A 20,577-nucleotide genomic window follows, 5' to 3' on the forward strand; every position below is an offset into this window, starting at 1 on the left:
CCCCCTATTGTCTCCCGTTCCCTTCATTGTATGTTTTATGTGTCCGTGCATGTTTTCATGGTCAATGTATTAGCTCTCACACGAGCCTCGATTCTGTATAACAACAGGCATTTTAAGGCCATTTTCCCTGCTAGAGAGGGGGTTAGCCTTGCGGGCCCCATGACAATCTTCTCCATTTTGCCCTATTTTCTGCATCTCCCCTTGTTAACCCCCCTTGCCCGGATTTCTTCTTCCACCACCTTTAGCAAAGTCGTTATCGGTCTTCCCCGTCCTCTACTTCCTTCTACATTCATTTCCTTTCTACTTCTACATTCGTCGATTCACGATATTCACATTCATTCACTTCTACTTCGACATTCATCGATTCTGTATACCAATAAAATAAAACATAAAAAGGGTTGCCAAATAAATACCATTGCAGTTTGGTGTGTGCAATGGATGTACAACAGCATCAAAGGAGCAATCCCAACTATGATGTATTCTTCACAACAAGAGGTCCAAGGGTAAGTATTCTGGTAACAAGTACAACAACAACGGCATTTTAAGGCCATTTTCCCTGCAAGAGCGGGGGTTAGCCTTGCGGTCCCCATGACAATCTTCTTCATTTTGCCCTATTTTCTGCATCTCCCCTTGTTAACCCCCTTGCCGGCATTTCTTATTCGACCATCTTTATCCAAGTCTTTCTCGGTCTTCCCCGTCCTCTACTTCCTTCTACATTCATTTCCATCACTCTTCTCAACCAGTCACTTTCATCCTTCCTCAACACATGACCAAACCAAACCATCTCAAACTGTTTCTCTTCACAGCATCCATCACAGGCTCTATTCCCATCATCTTTCGCAATTCATCATTTGTCTTCCTCTCTCTCAACGATACTCCACACATCCACCGAACCACTCACATTTCCACCCTTTCCAGCCTTCGTTGCTGCTCTACGTTCATTACCCATGTCTTGCTCCCATAAATCATAACACTTCTCACACATGCAGCATACACCTTTCCCTTCAGCTTCAACAACACTCCCCTCCTCGTCAGCACACCACACAGTTCCAGAAACTTCTTCCATGCACATCTCACTCCAGCAACCGTTGCCGAGTCTGATCCACCTTCTCCATTCAGCATGTCTCCTCGGTAACAAAATGTTTTCACACCTTCCAGCTTCACGCAGTCTCCAAGATCCAACTCAACATTTCCTCCATCTGCAGCTCCCTCTGTGCCCACCTTACACTTGAATGTAGCTGCCACACTGGTTAATGACCCCTCTCAAACCACTACATTTTTGATGAACCCACTCAGCGCACATTGTACATTGAATGGAATTCACTCCGACACTACTCCTGCACACAGCACACGGACACTTCCCAGTTCTTTCCACCTCACCACATGCTTTACCACTTGCTTTACCACTTTCCATCACCTTCGTTTTTCCGATATTCACCTTCAGACCTTTTGTCTCCATACATTCCTTTCACTTGTTCATCTTCTCCTTCAGTCCATCCATACTTTCTGCAATCAACACCAGATCATCTGCATACAACAACTCCCACGGTAAACCCTCCTTTATGTTTCGAGCCAGCGCCTCCATCACAGCTACAAATAGTTGTGGACTTAGTACTGACCCCTGATGCACTCCCACCTTCACCTCAAACTCACCACCGTTCCCGTCCTTCGTCCTTACAGCTGTGCGTGCTCTTTTGTACATTGCCATCACTACTCTGATCAACCATTCCTCCACTCCTAACTTCCTCAATGCCCATGTCACTACTTCATGTGGAACCCTATCGAATGCTTTCTCCAGATCAACAATCCCAAGAAACAACTTCCTCTTCTCCATGTACTTCTCCTGCAACTGCCTCACAATAAAAAGCACGTCTGTCGTTCCGCTTCCTGGCATAAATCCAAACTGCATTTTGTCAATCTTCCCTTTCTTCCTTATCCTCCTCTCCAACACCCTTTCCAATACCTTCATTCCATGCTCCAATAACTATCGCTCGATACGAGCCACAGTCCAGAGGGTCAGCTTTCCCCTTGTATAGGGGGACGAGGGTACTCAGTTCCCAATCCACTGGAATGCGGCCTTCTTTCGCCACCAGATTGCAGATCTCTATCATTCTCTTCACACCCGAACTTCCCGCTGCTTTCAACATATCTCCCACAACTCCCGTCGGCCCTCCCGCTTTTCTACTCTTCATTGCTTTTATCGCTTCCTCAACTTCCTTCTCGGTTATCTTCTCTGCTGGTCCTAAAACTGGGTTACTCTCCATGTTGCCATCCCTTTCATTCTCTGCATTCAACAGTATTTCCATATATCTCTTCCATCTTCCTTTAATTACATCTGGGTCCACAACGATTTGCCCCACTTCATCCTTCAAGCAACTCACCCCCATCACATCTCTTTCGCTATCTGCTTTGCAATCCTGAATACCGCTCTCTTACCCTCTTCCGAATCCAAGCGTTCTCTGAACATTTTCCTACATGCCTCCTGCACCTTTGCTACCTCTTTCTTTGAAGCCTTCTTGGCTGCCTTATAACTTTCATGCTCTGCCTTTTCTGCCCCCATACCCTTCGCCTTCTGCCACTCCTTGAACTTCTTCCTCTTCTCGTCAATCCTCTTTCCAACTTCATCATCCCACCACCATGTTTGAGTGCCTCGATGGTCTTTGCCCATCCACATACCTCACCAACGGCTCCCAACAGACTATCTTTCATTGACATCCAACCACTTTCAAGCTCACCCACATCATCCTCCACCCTACTCAGCCTCTCTTTTAATGCCTCCCTCACTGTCACCTCTTTCAACCTCCACACCTTCATTCGCGGTTGGTACTTCACCCGCCGAGGTCTCCTCGCACCTTTCACCCTTTTGTCGCAGACAACCAAGTGGTGCTGTGAAACAGCCTCCTCCCCCGGGATCACCTTTGTGTCCCGGAGGTGCCCCGTCTCGCCTACGCACCAGCAGGTAGTCAACGATTGTCGTCGACCCACCTGATGTGTATGTAACAAGCTTACTATCCTCTTTCTGGAACTGATTATTACAAATCAACAAATCAGCTCCATCACCAAACTCCAAAATCCTTTCACCTTCTCCATTTCTCACACCATATCCATAACCCCCATGAACTCCCTCAAAACCGTCCATACTCCTTCCCACATGTCCATTTAGGGTCTCCTCCTACCACAACAACTTCCTTATCTTTCACGTTTTCCATCAGCTTCTCTATTGCACACCAGAACTTGTCCTTCTCTTCATCGCTTCAAACAACCTGCGGAGCATATCCCGAGATGACGTTCACCAAGAGCTTTCCAATCATCATTTTCACCATAATCAACCCATCACTCACTCTAGTCACACTCACCACACTGTCTACAAACTCCTCAGAAAACATGACACCAACACCATGCACGCCCTTGCCACACAAACTTGTATTTCTGTCACTGCCTACCCTTCACCATTCTCACACCACTTCCCTTCCATCTCGTCTCCTGCACACAACATATCTCCACTCTTCTTCTGAGCAATACTTCCACCACTTCTCCTCCCTGTCATTGTCCCTCCATTCCATGTCCCAAACCTCAGAAACCGATCTCCACGTCGGGCATCAGACGTGTGGTCGTCATAAATGGAATGATTTCCACCCTTGCTTCGATCGGGTTCCCCACCTTGAGTTTTGACGAGAGGGAGTGGGGTCCCCCACGGGGTACTTCAGGCTGTACCCTGCACATATGTAGTTGTAATTGTCATGTTCTCTTTTTGAGGCAATGTTTTTAGGGCCGGATGCCCTTCCTGACGCCAACCCTTTTAGTCGCCTCTTACGACACGCAGGGATACGGTGTACCTATTCTAAACCGGGGTACACACCAGGTAACAAGTAACAAGTGCCTGTAAATTAAAATATTTTTGGCAATTTAAAGTGAATATTGAAGTTCGTGAAGAAAACTGCCCCAAAAAAGAAAGCCAGATAAACCGATCAAGTTGCTTTGTACATGCATTTATAATAAAGGAGCTTGGTCTCGGTGGGCCTGTGTGTGTGTGCCCACATGCGACTGTGCGGCTGTCAACAACTAAGGGATTTATAAGCCGTACATAGACAACAACAACAACAGGCCATAAATTCTGATCGCCATCTTTTTATCAATCAGATGCTAGGAAATCTGAAAACAGTATGATGTAGTTGTGCAAGGTGACGATAGATGGGCCGATTTCAATTTACATGAAAACAAAAACTCCTCCTCCATCTTCTTCACTTATAATAAAGGTGAGTATATTCAATCCAGTTTCTCAGATCGATTATATTCAGAAAACGCTTGCTATTATATTCAATCCAGTTTCTCAGATCGATTATATTCAGAAAACGCTTGGTATTATATTCAATACTTTTTTTCTTCAACATTTCCATTTTATTCATGCAACAGTAATATATTGTATTTCTGATTATACACCGCCTTATAAAGCATACATAAAATTTATAACATTGGTATTCCCGTCAGCGAAATGACGGGTCTTATCTTCTAGTGGACATTGAAAATAATACTCAGACCATTTACTCTATCTCCATTACAATCAACCAGGTTTTCTCACCCTTGGGGAAGCAATGTCGGTGGCAGTGAACCTGCAATGCATACAGGGCAGAGAGCTGAAGAGGAACACGTCCGTGGAGGAAACGACACAGTACTGGCTGGAAGGAATCGAGGAGCTGCTTTTCTCTTTCCATGACATCACGGTTGGGAGCTACCGTGGGGTCAAACCCATCAGCCAGACTCGTTTCCCCAGTGATGAAATGTAACAAGCTTTAGGTTGGGAGGTTGGAGAAGAAATAAATAAATAAACTAGACATTTCAACGTCACGATGTCAACCGATATGCCTCCACCCACACTATTAAATCATAACGCATACTTGTACCAGGTTTCATTTAAATCCCTTCAGCTGTTCTCAAGTATCACACTTTTACCTGACGTGACCGTTGAACTCTTTCCCCTATATTCCAATCAGTTTATCTTTCCATTATACAGTCACGTGAAAAAGTAAGTACACCCCATGTAAAGTTTTGACTTTTTCAACATATTTCAACATACAGCTATTTGATCTTCATTTCAACAATATCGATAGATAAAGGTGATATAATATAACAAATATCATGAAACATTTACATTTTGTTGTCCATTGTATAATTTAAATAAACATAAATGCAAATTTCGCATGTGGAAAAAGTAAGTACACCCCTACATTTATCACCACTTCAAATACCTAAAATTAGAATCAGGTGCACCAGCTCAGGTGCAAATGATTAGAACATCGTCAGAGAGGATCTTGGAGGAACCTGTCTCATTTAAACCTCAGACATTTAGTTTGCTCTTTGTTGAAGTGTGCGGCGTCACCATGCCTAGATCAAAAGAGCTCACTGAAGCCTTCAGAAAGAAGGTTATAGATGCCTACGAGTCTGGGAAGGGATTTAAAAAGATCTCCAAACAATTTGAAATCAATCATTCGACTGTCCGGAAGATCATCTACAAGTGGAGAAGAATCCAAATAACTGCCAATCCAAATAACTCCCCTTGTTAACCCCGTTGCCCGCATTAACCTTGTTAACCCCCTTGCCACTTGCCCGCATATGTTAACCCATATATATATCCACAAACATACAGTCACGTGAAAAAGTAAGTACACCCCATGTAAAGTTTTGACGTTTTCAACATATTTCAACATACAGCTATTTGATCTTCATTTTAACAATATTGATAGATAAAGGTGATATAATATAACAAATATCATGAAACATTTACATTTTGTAGTCATACAATATAATATATTGTTGCGGATATGGGATTTGGCCTCCATCCATATCCGCTTGTAAATATTCCCCTATTTCCCCAATACTCCCCAACTATCCCCAATCCCCCATTCCCTAGTCCCATTGTCTGTAAACAACACTCTGTAGCCCCGACCTTCCCCTTTTTCCCCCATTAAATGTCGCACCCAGGTTCACCGCATCTCACGTAGACAACTATAGGACATCTTGCTAGTTATTCTTAGTCTATGTCAGTTAAGGACTCGTTTCCATTAATTCTGACTCTTCGTTGCACCAGAATGTGATTGTATGGCACCGTTAGCAAGTTTAGGACCTCCCAATACCTCCCCGCATCTCTTCCTCATGGAACAACAACACCAACAACAACAACAGCGGCGGCGGCGCTGGGAGTGTGCGTCCTCACTCCGGCTTGGTTAGCCGCCATTGAACATGTGCTTCGAAATCCAATGGGGTTACCACGCAGGGGCTCACTGTCAGCTCCTCGTCAAGGGCGGAGCCCGGTAACCCCCCGCACCCAATAAGAAGCGGCGGACCGATTCCATCTGGGGCGGAGCTAACGAGCCGAGGGCGTGTCACTCCCCGCTGGACATGCGCAGGAAGACGGAGGTGACGTCAGATGCGCCTCAGCTTGAAGAGAAAAGGACGCCACCTCCAGCGCGACGATACCTACCCGCATCTCTGGACCGGACCGGGTCGATTCTGCCCCTGAGCCAAGGTGCACCTTGAGCTATCAACTGCCTGCCCTTCCTTGCCATCAATCCCTGTGTGAGTCAGTCTTGTCCCGTTTGTCTGTGGTCTGTCGGGGCTAAGATAAGACCGTGTCTAAGTGCCCATCTTTCTGTGCTTTACCTCTGTGCCGTGTAATCTAACCGTTCTGCATAACCAATATTATATCCTCCTCCGGAGGTCTTGAGAACTGTACCCCTGGTGTCGTGTCATTTAACCCAGCCGTTGTGTCCTTTCCTTCATTGATTTAGCATAGCGCGATTCGGCCAACGTTCGAGTGTAATCGGGTAAACTGTGCGAACACGGCGGCCATTCCGCTCGGCCCATCATAACATCTTAATAAGTCGTGTCCGTAATAATATCATACAATGTAAAAATGGCAGTCACCATTGAGGGTGGACAGGACCTCTCCCACCCTCACCCTCCCAGTAGTCAGACCACGTTTGGATTAATGTGGCTTTGATGCAACACAGGTGCAGGTTCACACAGGGTTCACACACAGTTCACTGCAACACAGGTTCAGGCATGATGGGCCAAATCAAATGGACTTCTCCTGCATCAAGCTTCCCTGTATTTCCTTGTATTCAAAAGTATGAAATTCAATGAGGTAGCCAAAGTCGAATTGTCCTTCAAATGCGTGGGAACATGCACGCAGAAGCTGTGACGTGGAACGAATGAAGAACAAACAATTTTAACCAGAACTGCCACTTTATAACTGCTGGCAGTGTGATGACCGGGTACCAAGATGTCCCGCTTTGATCAGACACGTGACCCATGATGTTCTCTTTAAAAAAAAGAAGAACTGTCCTCTGGTGAAACCTTAGGGCACTAAAAACAACTCCCATCTTATCTATTGATGGAGATCTAATCCTAGATTTATTTAGTAATTCATGATTTATCAGATAGAAGTGCGGAATTCAGGTACATCAGCAGTCAAACAAAATAAAATGTATTAAAAGTGTGAAGCACCCAGAAACACCATCCTTTCGGCAAGATGGAAAAGTACGAATTACACAAAAAATTCAATGACCTTTATTACTTATTACATTAAAGGTCCTTATATTTAAGGTAGCGGTGGCGACAGGAGGTACAAAAAAAAAAGAGAAGTGGGGGAAGAGTCAGACAACTGGAAGGGTAGCAGTGGTAAGTCGTATACTGACCAAGTGACCAGGATGTTTATGAAGGCTCGATCACCGTGCAGTCGTGCAGATACATTCTCTTTGACCCACTTGTAGAAAGCAGGGGGTGAAGGGTCAGACTCTAGGTGGCGACTTAGCTCTCGCTCCACGTGTAGTAGAGGGAAAAGGAATGCTAGGCCCTTCTCTTCCAATATCTCCACCATACGCTCCGCAGACTGGTCACACTCTAATAGAATATCAAAGCGCAATTGACAGACATTTATAAAATAAAATAAACATTAAATTAGAGAGGGTGAGATAGGTTAATATATATATCAGTTAAATTACCCTCAGAAACCTAAAGCCCCCTTCTGCTGAACTCCCTACCAGGCAGCATCTTGGTCATGTTGATTCGAGATGCCTGGAAGGTGTCTGCGAGCCAGTCAGGGTCACGCAAACGAGCCAGTTGCTGCAGGCACAGCAGGAGGAGTGGAAAGTGCTGCCCGTTTTCTAAGGGGCCAGCCGCCTCTGCCAGGCCCACCAGACCACTGGCCACAGCCCTGGCTGCAAGCTGCGCTGCACACGACTTCACCTGTGGAACGGTGCTCTCCAACTCCCCACAGTGGTCCAGAAGTGCCGAAAAGGCCTACCAAAAACAAAATTACATGGGTTGTGCCAATGACATGGATCACAAATTAATATTCAAAGGAAATAGATGTTTCAAGTACCCAAAACACCACAATACAACATATGGCAATTCCAACCTTCACAAAGAGTTCTCCATTGATGACCTCATCCTTATGCAAAGTTTCCAGAAGGACACAAGCACGCTCTCTCTCCTCATCGGGCCGCTCGAGACTGCTAGCTAATATGTGGGCCAGCAGCTCGGGGAGCAAGGGCCGTGGTGCAGGTAATTCCTTCAGTCCAGCTGTTGCAGCCTCTACATTGCCCTCACCATATAGTTCCTCAATCAGGCCATCCTGACAGCATAATGATACAAACATTAGAGTTGTATAGTTATTTATTTCATGACAGGAAAAAAAAAATTAAATAAATAAAAAGGGCACTGTTACCGTTAAGCATCTCAACATTACAGAACATTGCGAACCCTCAGGTCATTTGTTCCACAAGTCTTACTTGACCCCGATAAAAAATTGAAATCAGGCGGACAGAACAATTTACCGTCAGTTTGAGAAGTTCCTCTCTTGTTGGCACCTTTTTCTCCTTTTTTGGTGGCTTTTCCTGGATTGGCGGTGGAGCAGACTTTAGGCCAAGTGACGGGGCCTGTATGTGGAAGAGGGAGGGTTAAGGTAAGTTAGACAGGGCCTGTATGTGGAAGTAAAGTCAAGTTAGACAGGTAAGACAGGTAGTTGCATGCAATACCTGCGATGGTGGTGTCTGGGTACGTGGCGGCTGTGCACTCGGTGGCATCATAGTAGGTATCTGTGGCTGCAGCTTTGGTGTCTGGTTGCGTGACAACAGGAAGGACTGGGCAGGTCTCAAGCTTATCTGGACATATGAGACAAACGCTCGGATATCAGCCACCAAAAAAGGATAGAATTGACAGGATATCGAGGAGCTGTAGACATGCAGCGACTGCAAACATACCTCATCCAAATTAAGAGCTCCTTTCTTGCCAAACCGATTTGGCAGCTCTTTACTCGAACCAGGAATGGGAGGTCCTGGCAGGTTGAACAGGCCAGGACCCAGCTGGAAACAATAAACAAAGGCATTGGAGCAAAATAAGAACAAAAAAAAAGTACAAATAGGGTATATTATATCAGCGGCCTCGACAAAATGTCAAAATCCTTTTTTTAGTCTTTTTAGTTTCAATAATCATTTATACCCCTTCTCAATGCCAACTCCACACATGGCTTACCAACATCCTCTACTCTCATAGCCAACATGTGGCTCTCAACGGAATCCTTTCATCTCCTCTCCCTGTAAAGACTGGAGTGCCCAAAGGAAGTGTTCTGGACCAAGTCCTATTCTTGATATTCATCAATGATCGCTCCAAATCCCTGGAAAACCCTCTTTATCTATTTGCTGACCACTTTGTGCTGAGACATTCCTAATCTTTCAGACAGGCAAGCTGCAGCCTCTTCCCTCTCTTCAAAACCACAAACTGGTCTAACACTTGGAATACGCCTTTCAATCCTGACAAATCTCACACTGTCTCTCTCCGAAAAGGCTGTCTGGCAACCTCCTACCCCCATCTACTTTCTGAACAATCCTCTTGAGCAAGTTGTCATTCAAACTCCTGGGTCTCACGATAAGCCATGATCTTTCGTTGGCAAACCGCATTTCAACTCGCCTCTTTCAACTGCTCTCCCACCTCACATCTTGCTCAGCTTGATGCCATGATTTCTTTTCATGATGTCATGATGATTTCTACCCCCGTTAATTCACCCCAGATCCACTTTTTTGAAATACCGAGTTCTTTCCTGGAAGTCCGAGCAGTGTCCATGTGTTTTACACCTCTCCCACCTCAAATGCCTCCTCCCCCAAACCCCCCAAGCCCTCCCCTTCCCACAGATCTCCCGAAGTCCCTGTTCTCTACTGTTGTACTTGTGTGCTTCCCTCTCTCCCCATCTTGTCTCCCGCTCCCTTTATCGTATGTTACATTTGTCAGTTTGTTTTTTTGTGATTAATGTTAGCTCTTACACGATCCTCGATCTTGTATACAAAAACCAAAAACAAATGGAAACCAAGGCCTTCAAGATTATTGGAATCATCCACGGTAAAACTGAGTTTATCACTTCATCGCAGACTGGTTGGTGGTCTCTGTCTACTGCGGCCTACTTTCTGGTCTTGCATCCTCAGGTATTTCTGTGCTTTGTCCCACTCCCCCTCACTCTACCATCAACCCCCTCTGGTGAAACCAACTAAATGCAGGATCACTGCTCCCCCTCACTCATTTGTTCTTCTTTTTCCCCAACCTGTGGAAACACCTTCACATCCTCTGCAATCTCAATCTTATCTCCAGGTCTTCTAAACAGGTGTTCTCCACAATCTCAGATCACCCTCAATCCAAAACCATGATCTTTTCTACCCTCGTTAACCACCTTCCCACACCAATCCCTCATCCTTCCAAATTTCCAGGTTTCCCTCCTGAGAATTTCCTTCTGTATCCATCTGGTCCACCCCATGCATCCTCTGCTGCCCCCCATTCCTCCCACACTCATCGTTTGTCTGTCTCCCCCCCCCCCTCGTCTTGGCCTTAGGCTCTGCTGTTGGTGTTTCCCCCCCCTCTCTGTTCTTTTTTTTGTCTCGTTGCATTCTGATCCATTCAGTTTACTAGTTGTCCCCCGTCGCACTGCGGAGCGAAAGGGGGACTATGGTTTTCCCCTCCGTCCGTCCGTGCATAAGCGAAGGACCGCATTCGAATTTGATGTGTGGGTGCAACCCACGTCAAAATCCAAGATGGCCGCCGCCATGTATGTCTGATGCCATGTATGTCTGAACCTTGTGAGCGGAATATCTTGAAAAATAAGAGAAGTACCAACTTCTAATCTGGTGTGTGAGTGTATCTAGGCACAAGGAAGAACGCTGTTTAAAATTGGGTCGCCATGTCAAAATCCAAGATGGCCACCACCATATATATGTCTGAACCCTGTGAACGAAATATCTTGAAAAATAAGCGAAGTACCAACGTCTAATCTGGTGTGTAGGTGTATCGAGGCATAAGGATGAACCCTATTGAAAATTGGGTCGCCACGTCAAAATCCAAGATGGCCGCCTCCATGTATATCTGAACCTTGAGCGAAATATCATATCATAGCATGTTTTCTGCGTCTTCCACTTTGTTAACTCACATCACTTCCCCGACAGGGTACCTAGGCGTAACGCTTGTTAATACTAGCTCTTCCCCAAGCTTCGACTATGTATACCTAAATAAATTAAGAAATAAGGCCACCCGATTCCCGTTAGGCTGCAGACTTACTTAGAAACCATCACAGGTGAGGAAAGTTATTGGGCCTGGGTCAGGATGGTCCAATTATGTAGTTCCACAAGTCAACACAAAACAAGTTACAGGAATAGTTGTGCATTCCTCCAAAAGACCAAAATAAGAGTACTTTCACACTGGGATCCAATGGAAAAATAAAATATGGCACGTCAGTGAGCTTTTGCAAAGCAAAACGAGGAAAATAATCCAGAACACGAACCTGTGTTGAGGGATGTTGAGGGCCATCCATCTACCCCATCCCCAGGAAATAGTTACAATTTTTTTTTGTTTTCTTCAAAATAAAAAAAAGCTACATTTTGTCATTCTGACTAACTTTTACAATCAATATATTTGGGTTTTCACATGCATCTATACATAAATTTCCTTGCTGTGCTTACTTTAAAAATGTATTGGATTAGAAACAATCTTTATTAAGGTTTAAAACTAGAACGATACTCTTCGGCGTCATGACGTCGACCAATATGCCTCTGCCCACATTATTACATCATTATAATACTTGTACCAAGTTTGCTTGAAATCCATTCAGCTGTACTCAAAGTTATCACATTTTTACCTGACATGACGTGACATTTGACCTCTTGACCCCAAAATTTAAACAGCTAATCTCATCATTATACATACCTGTACCAAGTTTGAATGAGATCACTTCAGCCGTTCAAGTTATAGACTTATAACAGACTTTGTCCTTTGACCACTTGACCCCAAAATCAAATCAGTTCATCTTTACATCATTTGACATAAGTGTACCAAATTTGGTCAGAATCCCATCACTGGTTCACTAGTTATTGTGGTAACAGGATTTTTACCTAACATGACCTCACCTTTGACCTCATGACCCCAAAATCGAATCAGTTCATCTCTACCTCATTAAACATACATGCACTAAGTTTGACTAAGATCCCTTCAGCCGTTCTCAAGTTATCGCGGTAACGAAAACCTATCACGGACAGACAGACAAACGGACGGACAACCTGAAAACATAATTCCTCCGGCGACTTCGTCAACGGAGGCATAAAAATCACTAAGACCTGAAACCGTTTTCATGAAAAAGCAATGGCAAACAGGAACCTTAATATGCATTCATGAAACTCAAAGATCTGATGAATCCTCTACAAAGATTAACACAAACATTGTACAAGCAGAGACTACTGCCACAAATCAAAAAGCTAAATATGAAATTCACACCAGGCCTTGAGGGTTTACAGGAATTGGGAGTGGCAACAGAGGAAATGAGGAGAGGGGGAAAGGGCGGTAAAGTAAACCTTGACAGTTTCTACCTGACCAGCTTTTATAAATAGTGTTGGTGTGGAAAAAAAACCCCAGGGTGCCGCACTTAAAACACAAGGGATCCTTGGTTATATATTTCCATTGTAATTGTGTTTAGTTAGGTTACCTTTACCGTCATAACAGGGACAGGGAAAATGTGTCACGTGCATATACCAGGTTCGCTCCCCTTTGTGATACTCCATTTTCCTAAAATCCCTCTCCATAAATCCATTCCAATCCTTCTCAAACACCTCCTTCCCCATATCTTCATAAAATCTCTCTCCACATCCCTCTCAAACCTCTCCTTCCCTGCATCTTTCCTAAAACACCTCTCGTCATCAATTCCTTCAGCCATGCGTAACAAGTAGATAAAAGTGGGAAGCAGAGATCACCGGGGAGGTAACATGACCTTTTGCGAGAGGACCCTGCCAGGTTTGGTCACCTCTCGGACGGCATCCATAGTTGCCGAAGCAAACCATCGGGCCACGGAGTTACCTATGGCTCGTCAGCTTCAGGGTTGGAGATTGAGAAGCCGGTCCAAGTCACCCTTCGTGAGCCCCACGCTCCCCCGAACCAGTAACAATATTTAACACTTTCAAATTTGGCCCAAACATGAAAATGGTGAAAATTTATAAAGAATGGGACTTTCAAAAACACAATTCTTAGCATTTCCCCTGAAGTCTGACATCCCTGCTAAATGCAATCACAACCTTTGACAAGTTCCCACCTGTCTCGAAAACCCTTTATCACCAAACTGGGCTGGCCCTGCATTTGTGTGACTTCCATAACCGTTGAAGAGCTGACCGGTGCGGTGTCGTCCCATTGGTGGAGAATAGCGGCTCTGAATCACACCAGGCCCAGTGCCTAGCTCTCGCCCTGCAGATAGAAACAGAGACAGAGACAGAGACACAGATGGACAGAGGGGGAAGCATCTGGTTATTTATCAGTATCACTTTGCACCTCAAATAATTTACACGCACCGAAAGGTCTTTGGATATAAAGAGCAAAGCTACAGTGTTTTGAGGCGAGTCCACCGAGTCAGAGTCAGAGGTCAGAGGTCGGCATCTTACTATAATTCACCAAATGTCCGTCCGTCCGTTCGAAGGTACCGCAAAAACAGCTCAACCGATCGCAACGATATTTTGGGTGGGTAATCCGAGGATCTCCTGGAGTAAAATAGGCTATATTGTTTTTCCAATTTTTCCAAGTTTTCCAGTTTTTCCAAACATGATGGAATAATATGTACCGATATGAACAGTGATGTGGCTTTTGTTGGAATTCTACAAATACTGTTTATTCTACGTACCAGGAGAGTAGATCGACTCCTGACGAACTCTTCCGATAAAAACGTGCGGCTCCGAAGAAACATGGCAGCGTGTGCAAAGCGACTGAGAAACAGGTGTAGCGGCCACTTCCGTGTTACATATTTGGCGCGCATTCTTCACACATAATCGTGCGACTGAGAAAGACGTGTAGCGGCCGCTTCCGTTTTGCAGAATTCAATCTTTTTTCAAAATGGGCGCCATGTACTGTTTAGATTTTGATGATTTGCGTGTGATACGATTCAACAGATGTTTATATGAATCGTTTAAAATAAAAAAAGCCTCCAATTTCTGATATTTTGCCTTTTCATTTGGGCTTCCCAATTGAAGCCCCAACCATAGGTCGGGTACCGTTGCTGGTATGGAATAAACGGAGATATGGAAGGCATCATCTTAGCCAATCACGAGAGATAGAATTGCTTACTTTTAATTGGTTTTTCAAAACGCAAATCAACACAACTTGAGATGAATGCCGTGGCCGCGAAAGTACAAAGTACAACCATGTAATGTACGTTATGTTCATTAAACATGTTTTTTTTCAACATAGTTTAAGATTGCTTAAGGCAGTGTATAAATAGACGACTCATTCCCAGTTTCTTTTTACACTCCAAAACCTAATTTTTATTACTATAAGGAAAATTTACTATCTGGAAATTTTGTGTATCACTTAAAACTAATAGTTAGGCAATTAAGAGGAAGCATCGTTCATTTTTTCAGGAAAGCACCAAATTTGGCACAGATGTAGTATGGACCTATACAATTGTTTTCCTGAGGGGCGCCCAAAAATTCAGAAAATTCAAAAAACCCCCAAAAATGTCCTGGATGCCGTGAAAAAGGAGAAAACGGGTATCGATTCGAACTGTAGATTCTGATATTGTGATCTTGGCAATAGCACACTACTTTACCTACCAGTCACATGGTGGAGGAACTCTGGATTGCCATTGGCACTGGTAAAAGCTACCGCTACCTTGCCATCCATAAAATTGCCACCGGCCTTGGCCGCAGGAAGTCCGAGTCTTTGCCATTATTTCATGCCTTCACTGGCTGCGACAGTCATTTTTTGCCCAAATTGGGAAAAAGACAGCCTGGAAGGCTTGGGAGGCATACCCCAGCATCACGCAGACCTTTCATGCTCTCGCTTATAGGCCGTCTGTGGACGCTATTACTATGGAACTACAGAGCATAGAAAGATATGTTGCCATCCTCTATGACCGGACTACCGAGATAAAGGCAGTGAATGACATGCGCCAACACTTGTTTTCACGAAGAAGGCAAGAACAATTGATCACATTCCCCCAACAGCAGACGCCTTCGAACAACACCTAAAACGTGCATGTTTTCAGGCTGGACACGTATGGAGTCAGGCACTTGTGCCCTACCCAGAACTTCCATCACCAGCTGATTGGGGCTGGATGAAAACAGGGACTTCTTGGACACAAATTTGGACCACAATACCACTGATACAGGAGGCATGTTCAGAGCTTACAAGCTGCCATTGTTGGTCAGCCTGTAAAGGCAACTGTAAATGCTCCAGGGCAAATCTGCCCTGCACATCACTGTGTGACTGCGATGGACAGTGCTTGTCGTACTACGCGTCTGTGCGAGAGCCTCCACCTTTCAAGTGCCCACAATATTTTAAGTTAAAACTGCAACTGTGTGTAACTTTGATTAATTAATACCATTCCACTGATAGTCCCTGGTGTTGGGCTAGCGGCTAGGGTGCCGGCTTAGGATTCCTAGGATCCTGAGTTTGAATCCCGGTCAATCGCTGAATTAACACCAGGGGGGTTGACTCAGCCTGTCATCCTTCCGAGGTCGGCAAATTGAGTACCAGTTCACTGGTAATTCCCTGCTTGTCGTTAAAGGCGGCAAAAAGGGTTGGCGTCAGGAAGGGCATCCGGCCGTAAAACATTGCTTCAAAAAGGGGACCGAAAAACAACAACAACCAGTTCCCGAAAAAGGCCAACCCCCGCTTGCGGGGAAAAATGGCCTCTAAAAGGTTTTTTTTAATTTTATTTTTTTTATTCCATTGTTATCAGAGACCAATAAAACAATGTGTATCACATGGAATTGAAATTTTACCTAAAATACTATGAGAGATTCAAGGAAAATGGAAACACCAAGGCGGCCATCTTGAAATTAAAGATGATGGATGCCAATCTTTATGCAATTGATCCCATTGGATTCAGAGACCATGAAAACATGGGGTAAGACACTGGAACTGTGGTGTTATCGCTCATAGTATAGAAGTTATTGAGGGAAATAGGTCACAGAGGGCAGTCATGTTGAAATTCAATATGGCGGCCACCAGGGGTTCTGAATTTTTGGGCGCCCCTCAGGAAAACAATTGTATAGGTCCATACTACATCTGTGCCAAATTTGGTGCTTTCCTGAAAAAATGAACGATACGCCCTATTTTTCGGTCTTAACTGCCTAAGTATATAAAGCGTTGATAGCGTTTAAAGTTAAGCCATTTAGTGTTTAGGTTTAAAGCGATTCAGCGAATCGTTAAAAGTACTCTTTGAAAGAACAATGTGTTGTGGATCACACACCATACCTTCAGTGTTATCTCCGAAAATCTGGAACATCGGTTGGAGTTATTTTCATTATCCTCTGCAATATTGTATATAGTTCTGTATGTTCCTTTATAATCACCTGCTTCACGTTTGCATGGTACAAGCGTTTTGGTGGGAAACCAATTGGGCCTGGTCACTATGTGCGGGATCTTGCGTGTGTACAATAAAAGTTTTACTGTACACTTTTTATTTCTACTGTATCTTAAAAAGTTTTACTGTACACTAAATTTTGACAGACTTGAGCCGGAATCTGGCTGAGTAATCAGAGTTCTTGGCATTGAGAGTCGTGAAGAGTCGAGTGCGAGTCCTCCACAAAGTGGACTTGAGTCCTACGTCACTGCAAATCTATGCAAGAACAATTATGAATTAAAATGATCCTCAGCATTGCCATCATAATCATCAAAATTATTTACATTCTTATGTAGGCCAAGAATTGCCCATCTGAGAGGTCACCAGCAATATTAGGATAAATCAAAGGTTTATCCAGATATGCCTATCTATTCAAGGTCAGACATGGAATGAAAAGTCAAACATACAAGTGTGATTAAGAAGATGAAATAAATAAACCATTTCATAAAGATAAACGAAGCAGTTTCATAAAGATCAAGTTACGATTGACAAGACATTTCCACGGAAGACAAGGTTTTGAGATTACCTTGCATGGACAATGGGCAAAATGTACCAAACAGACAGTACTTACCCATCTGACTGAAAACGTCCGAGAGACCTCCCAATGAATATTGCGGGCGACGTGCCATCCCTCCCATCGCACCTCCCCACAGCACAAAAGGGTCATCGGGGAAGAGGTCAGATCGATGATTAGAACTGGAATATGGGGATGGGATGTATACCCCCAGATCCTGCCATCAAGAGGGAAGGAAAAAAAAAATGGTCAGAACACACATTATGATACCATTGGCCAAATATGTCTCAAAAATGGCAATCTATAAAAGAGGCAAAAGATGCTCAGGTTTGTCAATTTGGCAACTTGTCACAAGAATGCCTAGTCTCTATTAGAAAGTTCCGAAAGTCTCTGTGCCAGGACAAAGTCGACCGCAATCGAAGGTACATTTCCTAACAGCGAAGAAGCCGCCCAAAGTAAACGTTTCGTTATCCACACATGCTGCATTGTAGCAACAGTCCGACGATAGGAAAGTTCAATAGGGCGTATTGTGACGTTTACAGGCACTGGTGCACAATCCATCACATAGAGCACCTCCATAATGTATTAGGTGTACTGGAAAGTAACGTTTGCCAAGCTGTGTACGCAGCTTAAAAAACGACATTACTTTCCGGTACACGTAATATTTGGTTCGAGAGTGACATGACATTTTGGAAACCAGGGAGACATTTCAAAAGAAAAAGAAAAAGCTGTTGCAGCCATCAAGTACAATATCGTGGACATAAGGATGGCTTTGTAGGTGAGTATTGGTCCGATGGAGAAGTGAAGCAAGAGAATAAGCAAGCACGGAAAGCCACCGATTGGAGCATTCACCTTGACAGCTTCTTGACGGATCTGAGAGATGAGTTTCGGCCCATTATCAGAGAATGCCTTGCGGGGCTGCCACGCATTCCCCCGCAGCTCCACCGTATCCTAGCAATAATGATATAGTCAAAGTTTGGAGAGAAAATAAATAAAGATAATAAATGGGGCTAAACGATCGGATCGTGCGGTTACTCAAACAAAAATTGTGCCGACATGAGCAGACTCATTTCCAACCTGCTCAATTAGGTTGTGTGACGTCGAGAAACATTTTTACAAAACTATAGCAGCCTTCAGGAAACATCGACAAAACAAGAAAATAAATAAACTAGAACACTATGACTGTCGCCAATATGCCTCCGCATAGTCCCACAATGGGTAGATGCATATGTATGGGTAGTGGAGATCACGTTTGTGAAGTTTCGTGTTGATTGGATAAGGTTAGTTTTTCTATCCAAGATGGCTGTCAAACCACTTGACCTATGACATCATTTTCAAACTATATGCAACAGTGCTGTTTGATATTTGTAAAATTTCGCATCGATAGGGTGAGCGGTTTCAGAGATATACTTATTTAATATTTTCCTTCAATCCAATATGGCTGCCAAACCATGTGACCTATGATGCATAAATTTAATATTTCAATACAAATGGGTCATCGATCATGTGCATGCAATTTCAGATTTTTCGGAAAAGGAATTCGATTAAAACATTTTTGGCTGGTATGCCACTTCACCTATGATATCATCATGCTTTTGTTCCCCATTGGTCGTACTTGACAATGTGCCAAGTTTAAAATTTTTCCATTCAGCTGTTTCCGAGAATTTTTTTTTTAAAATTATTTGCTTTTAATCCGAGATGGCTGCCATACCACGTGACCTACGACGTCACATTTATCATAAAAACATTCTGCATGTGTCACTCCTACCCTCAAAGTTTTGTCTCAATCGGACATGTGGTTGCTGAGAAAAACGAGGTTTAGCCCGTATGGACGTACAACCCGAAAACAATGCCGACGACCTTGTCGGCGGAGGCATAATAAAAAGTGGGGTGGCCTTTCAATTTTTTATTTTCCCAGTCAACTTGTTAGAAGTCTTCCAAACAACCCCCCCCCCCCCCCCCCAAAGCCCTCTCCCTCCCACAGATCTCTCGATGTCCCTGCTCTCAGATGTTGTGTTTGTGTTCCTCCCCCTCTCCCCCCATCTTGTCTACCGCTCCCCATGTTATATGTTTTATGTGTCGGTTTGTCTTTCTGTGTGATTAATGTTCGCTCTTTCACGAGCCTCGATCTTGTATACAAAAAAAAACAAAAAAAACAAAAAAAAAGAAAACCAATTGACAAGTGCACATACACTCCATTTATATCCATAAATAGATGCCAAAACAGCAATATTCAGGTCAAAAATAGACATTGAAGTCCGGAATCATACAAAGCTTTCTTTTCAAAGGTCTGTAATCAAAGGAAATATTTTAATTTCTTTTATTTCATTTTTTTTTTTTAATGAGGTGGATATGATGCCATGGACTGATAGAATGGCCTGTTGAACCAACATACACATCGTGTTCAATGTCATTCTACTCTCAAGATTTGAAGACAGCTGCTCACCACCATCTCGGAGCATCGTCAAATCAAAACCAAGATCTATTGTACACCCGTTAACACCAAAGGCCAAACCAGTTATCTTGACCATCTGTATTTTAAAAACTCCTCTTGCTTCCTATGTTTGAAAAGTACGAAGTTGTTGTTTCATGACTGAAGGGAAAAGGTCTGAATTACCTGTATGGATTTTGGAAATCTGAATTGCATAAATAAAAAAAAGTTTGAAACACTTTCGACCAGAACTGTCAAGAGCGGTCAATTTGACCAGACGAAAGTATTTAAAATTTTTTTTTTTTAAAATAATGATATTGACAACAAAAACAAAAGCTGACATCTATCATACTAGGGCGTGCCCGTACGTGGGTGCAAAAAAACATGCGTGCAAACAACAACAACAAAAAAAAACTTTGAAACCACGTGGCAGTAACGACCACAGAACCCCCCCCTCTATTTACATGAAATGGTTTGGTCCATTCGCAAAGCCAAAGCGAACGGCTTGCGAGTACGGTAGAACCCCCCCCCCTCTATTTACATGAAATGGTTTGGTCCATTCGCAAAGCCAAAGCGAACGGTTGGTAAATAAATCGCCATAGCTCAGTAACTACTTCTCCGATTAATATGAAACCTTGAAAAGGCACATCCTCAGGTCCCCAGCAATATACCTGGCAAGTTTCAAGTATATCGGACCCGTGGTTGTCGAGAAACAGCGGT

The 20,577-nt window shown here is 43.8% G+C and overlaps 1 protein-coding gene across 1 annotated transcript in view; it reads right to left on the minus strand.

Annotated features, from left to right (window-relative positions):
- The window catches only part of EIF4G2 (eukaryotic translation initiation factor 4 gamma 2), an 86,600-nt gene that overhangs the window by 8,707 nt on the left and 57,316 nt on the right, over nt 1-20,577 (minus strand). Inside the window, exons 11-20 of the mRNA XM_068133833.2 lie at nt 18,279-18,377; nt 17,484-17,643; nt 13,613-13,761; nt 9,261-9,362; nt 9,036-9,161; nt 8,835-8,936; nt 8,417-8,632; nt 8,040-8,298; nt 7,695-7,899; nt 4,580-4,788 (exon numbers count right to left, since the gene is read on the minus strand). Coding sequence (XP_067989934.2) covers nt 4,580-4,788; nt 7,695-7,899; nt 8,040-8,298; nt 8,417-8,632; nt 8,835-8,936; nt 9,036-9,161; nt 9,261-9,362; nt 13,613-13,761; nt 17,484-17,643; nt 18,279-18,377 — 1,627 coding nt within the window. The remainder of the gene's footprint in view (nt 1-4,579; nt 4,789-7,694; nt 7,900-8,039; nt 8,299-8,416; nt 8,633-8,834; nt 8,937-9,035; nt 9,162-9,260; nt 9,363-13,612; nt 13,762-17,483; nt 17,644-18,278; nt 18,378-20,577) is intronic.

This window comes from Myxine glutinosa, chromosome 13 (genome assembly GCF_964187855.1).
Source record: "Myxine glutinosa chromosome 13, kmMyxGlut1.1, whole genome shotgun sequence".
NCBI lineage: Eukaryota > Metazoa > Chordata > Myxini > Myxiniformes > Myxinidae > Myxine > Myxine glutinosa.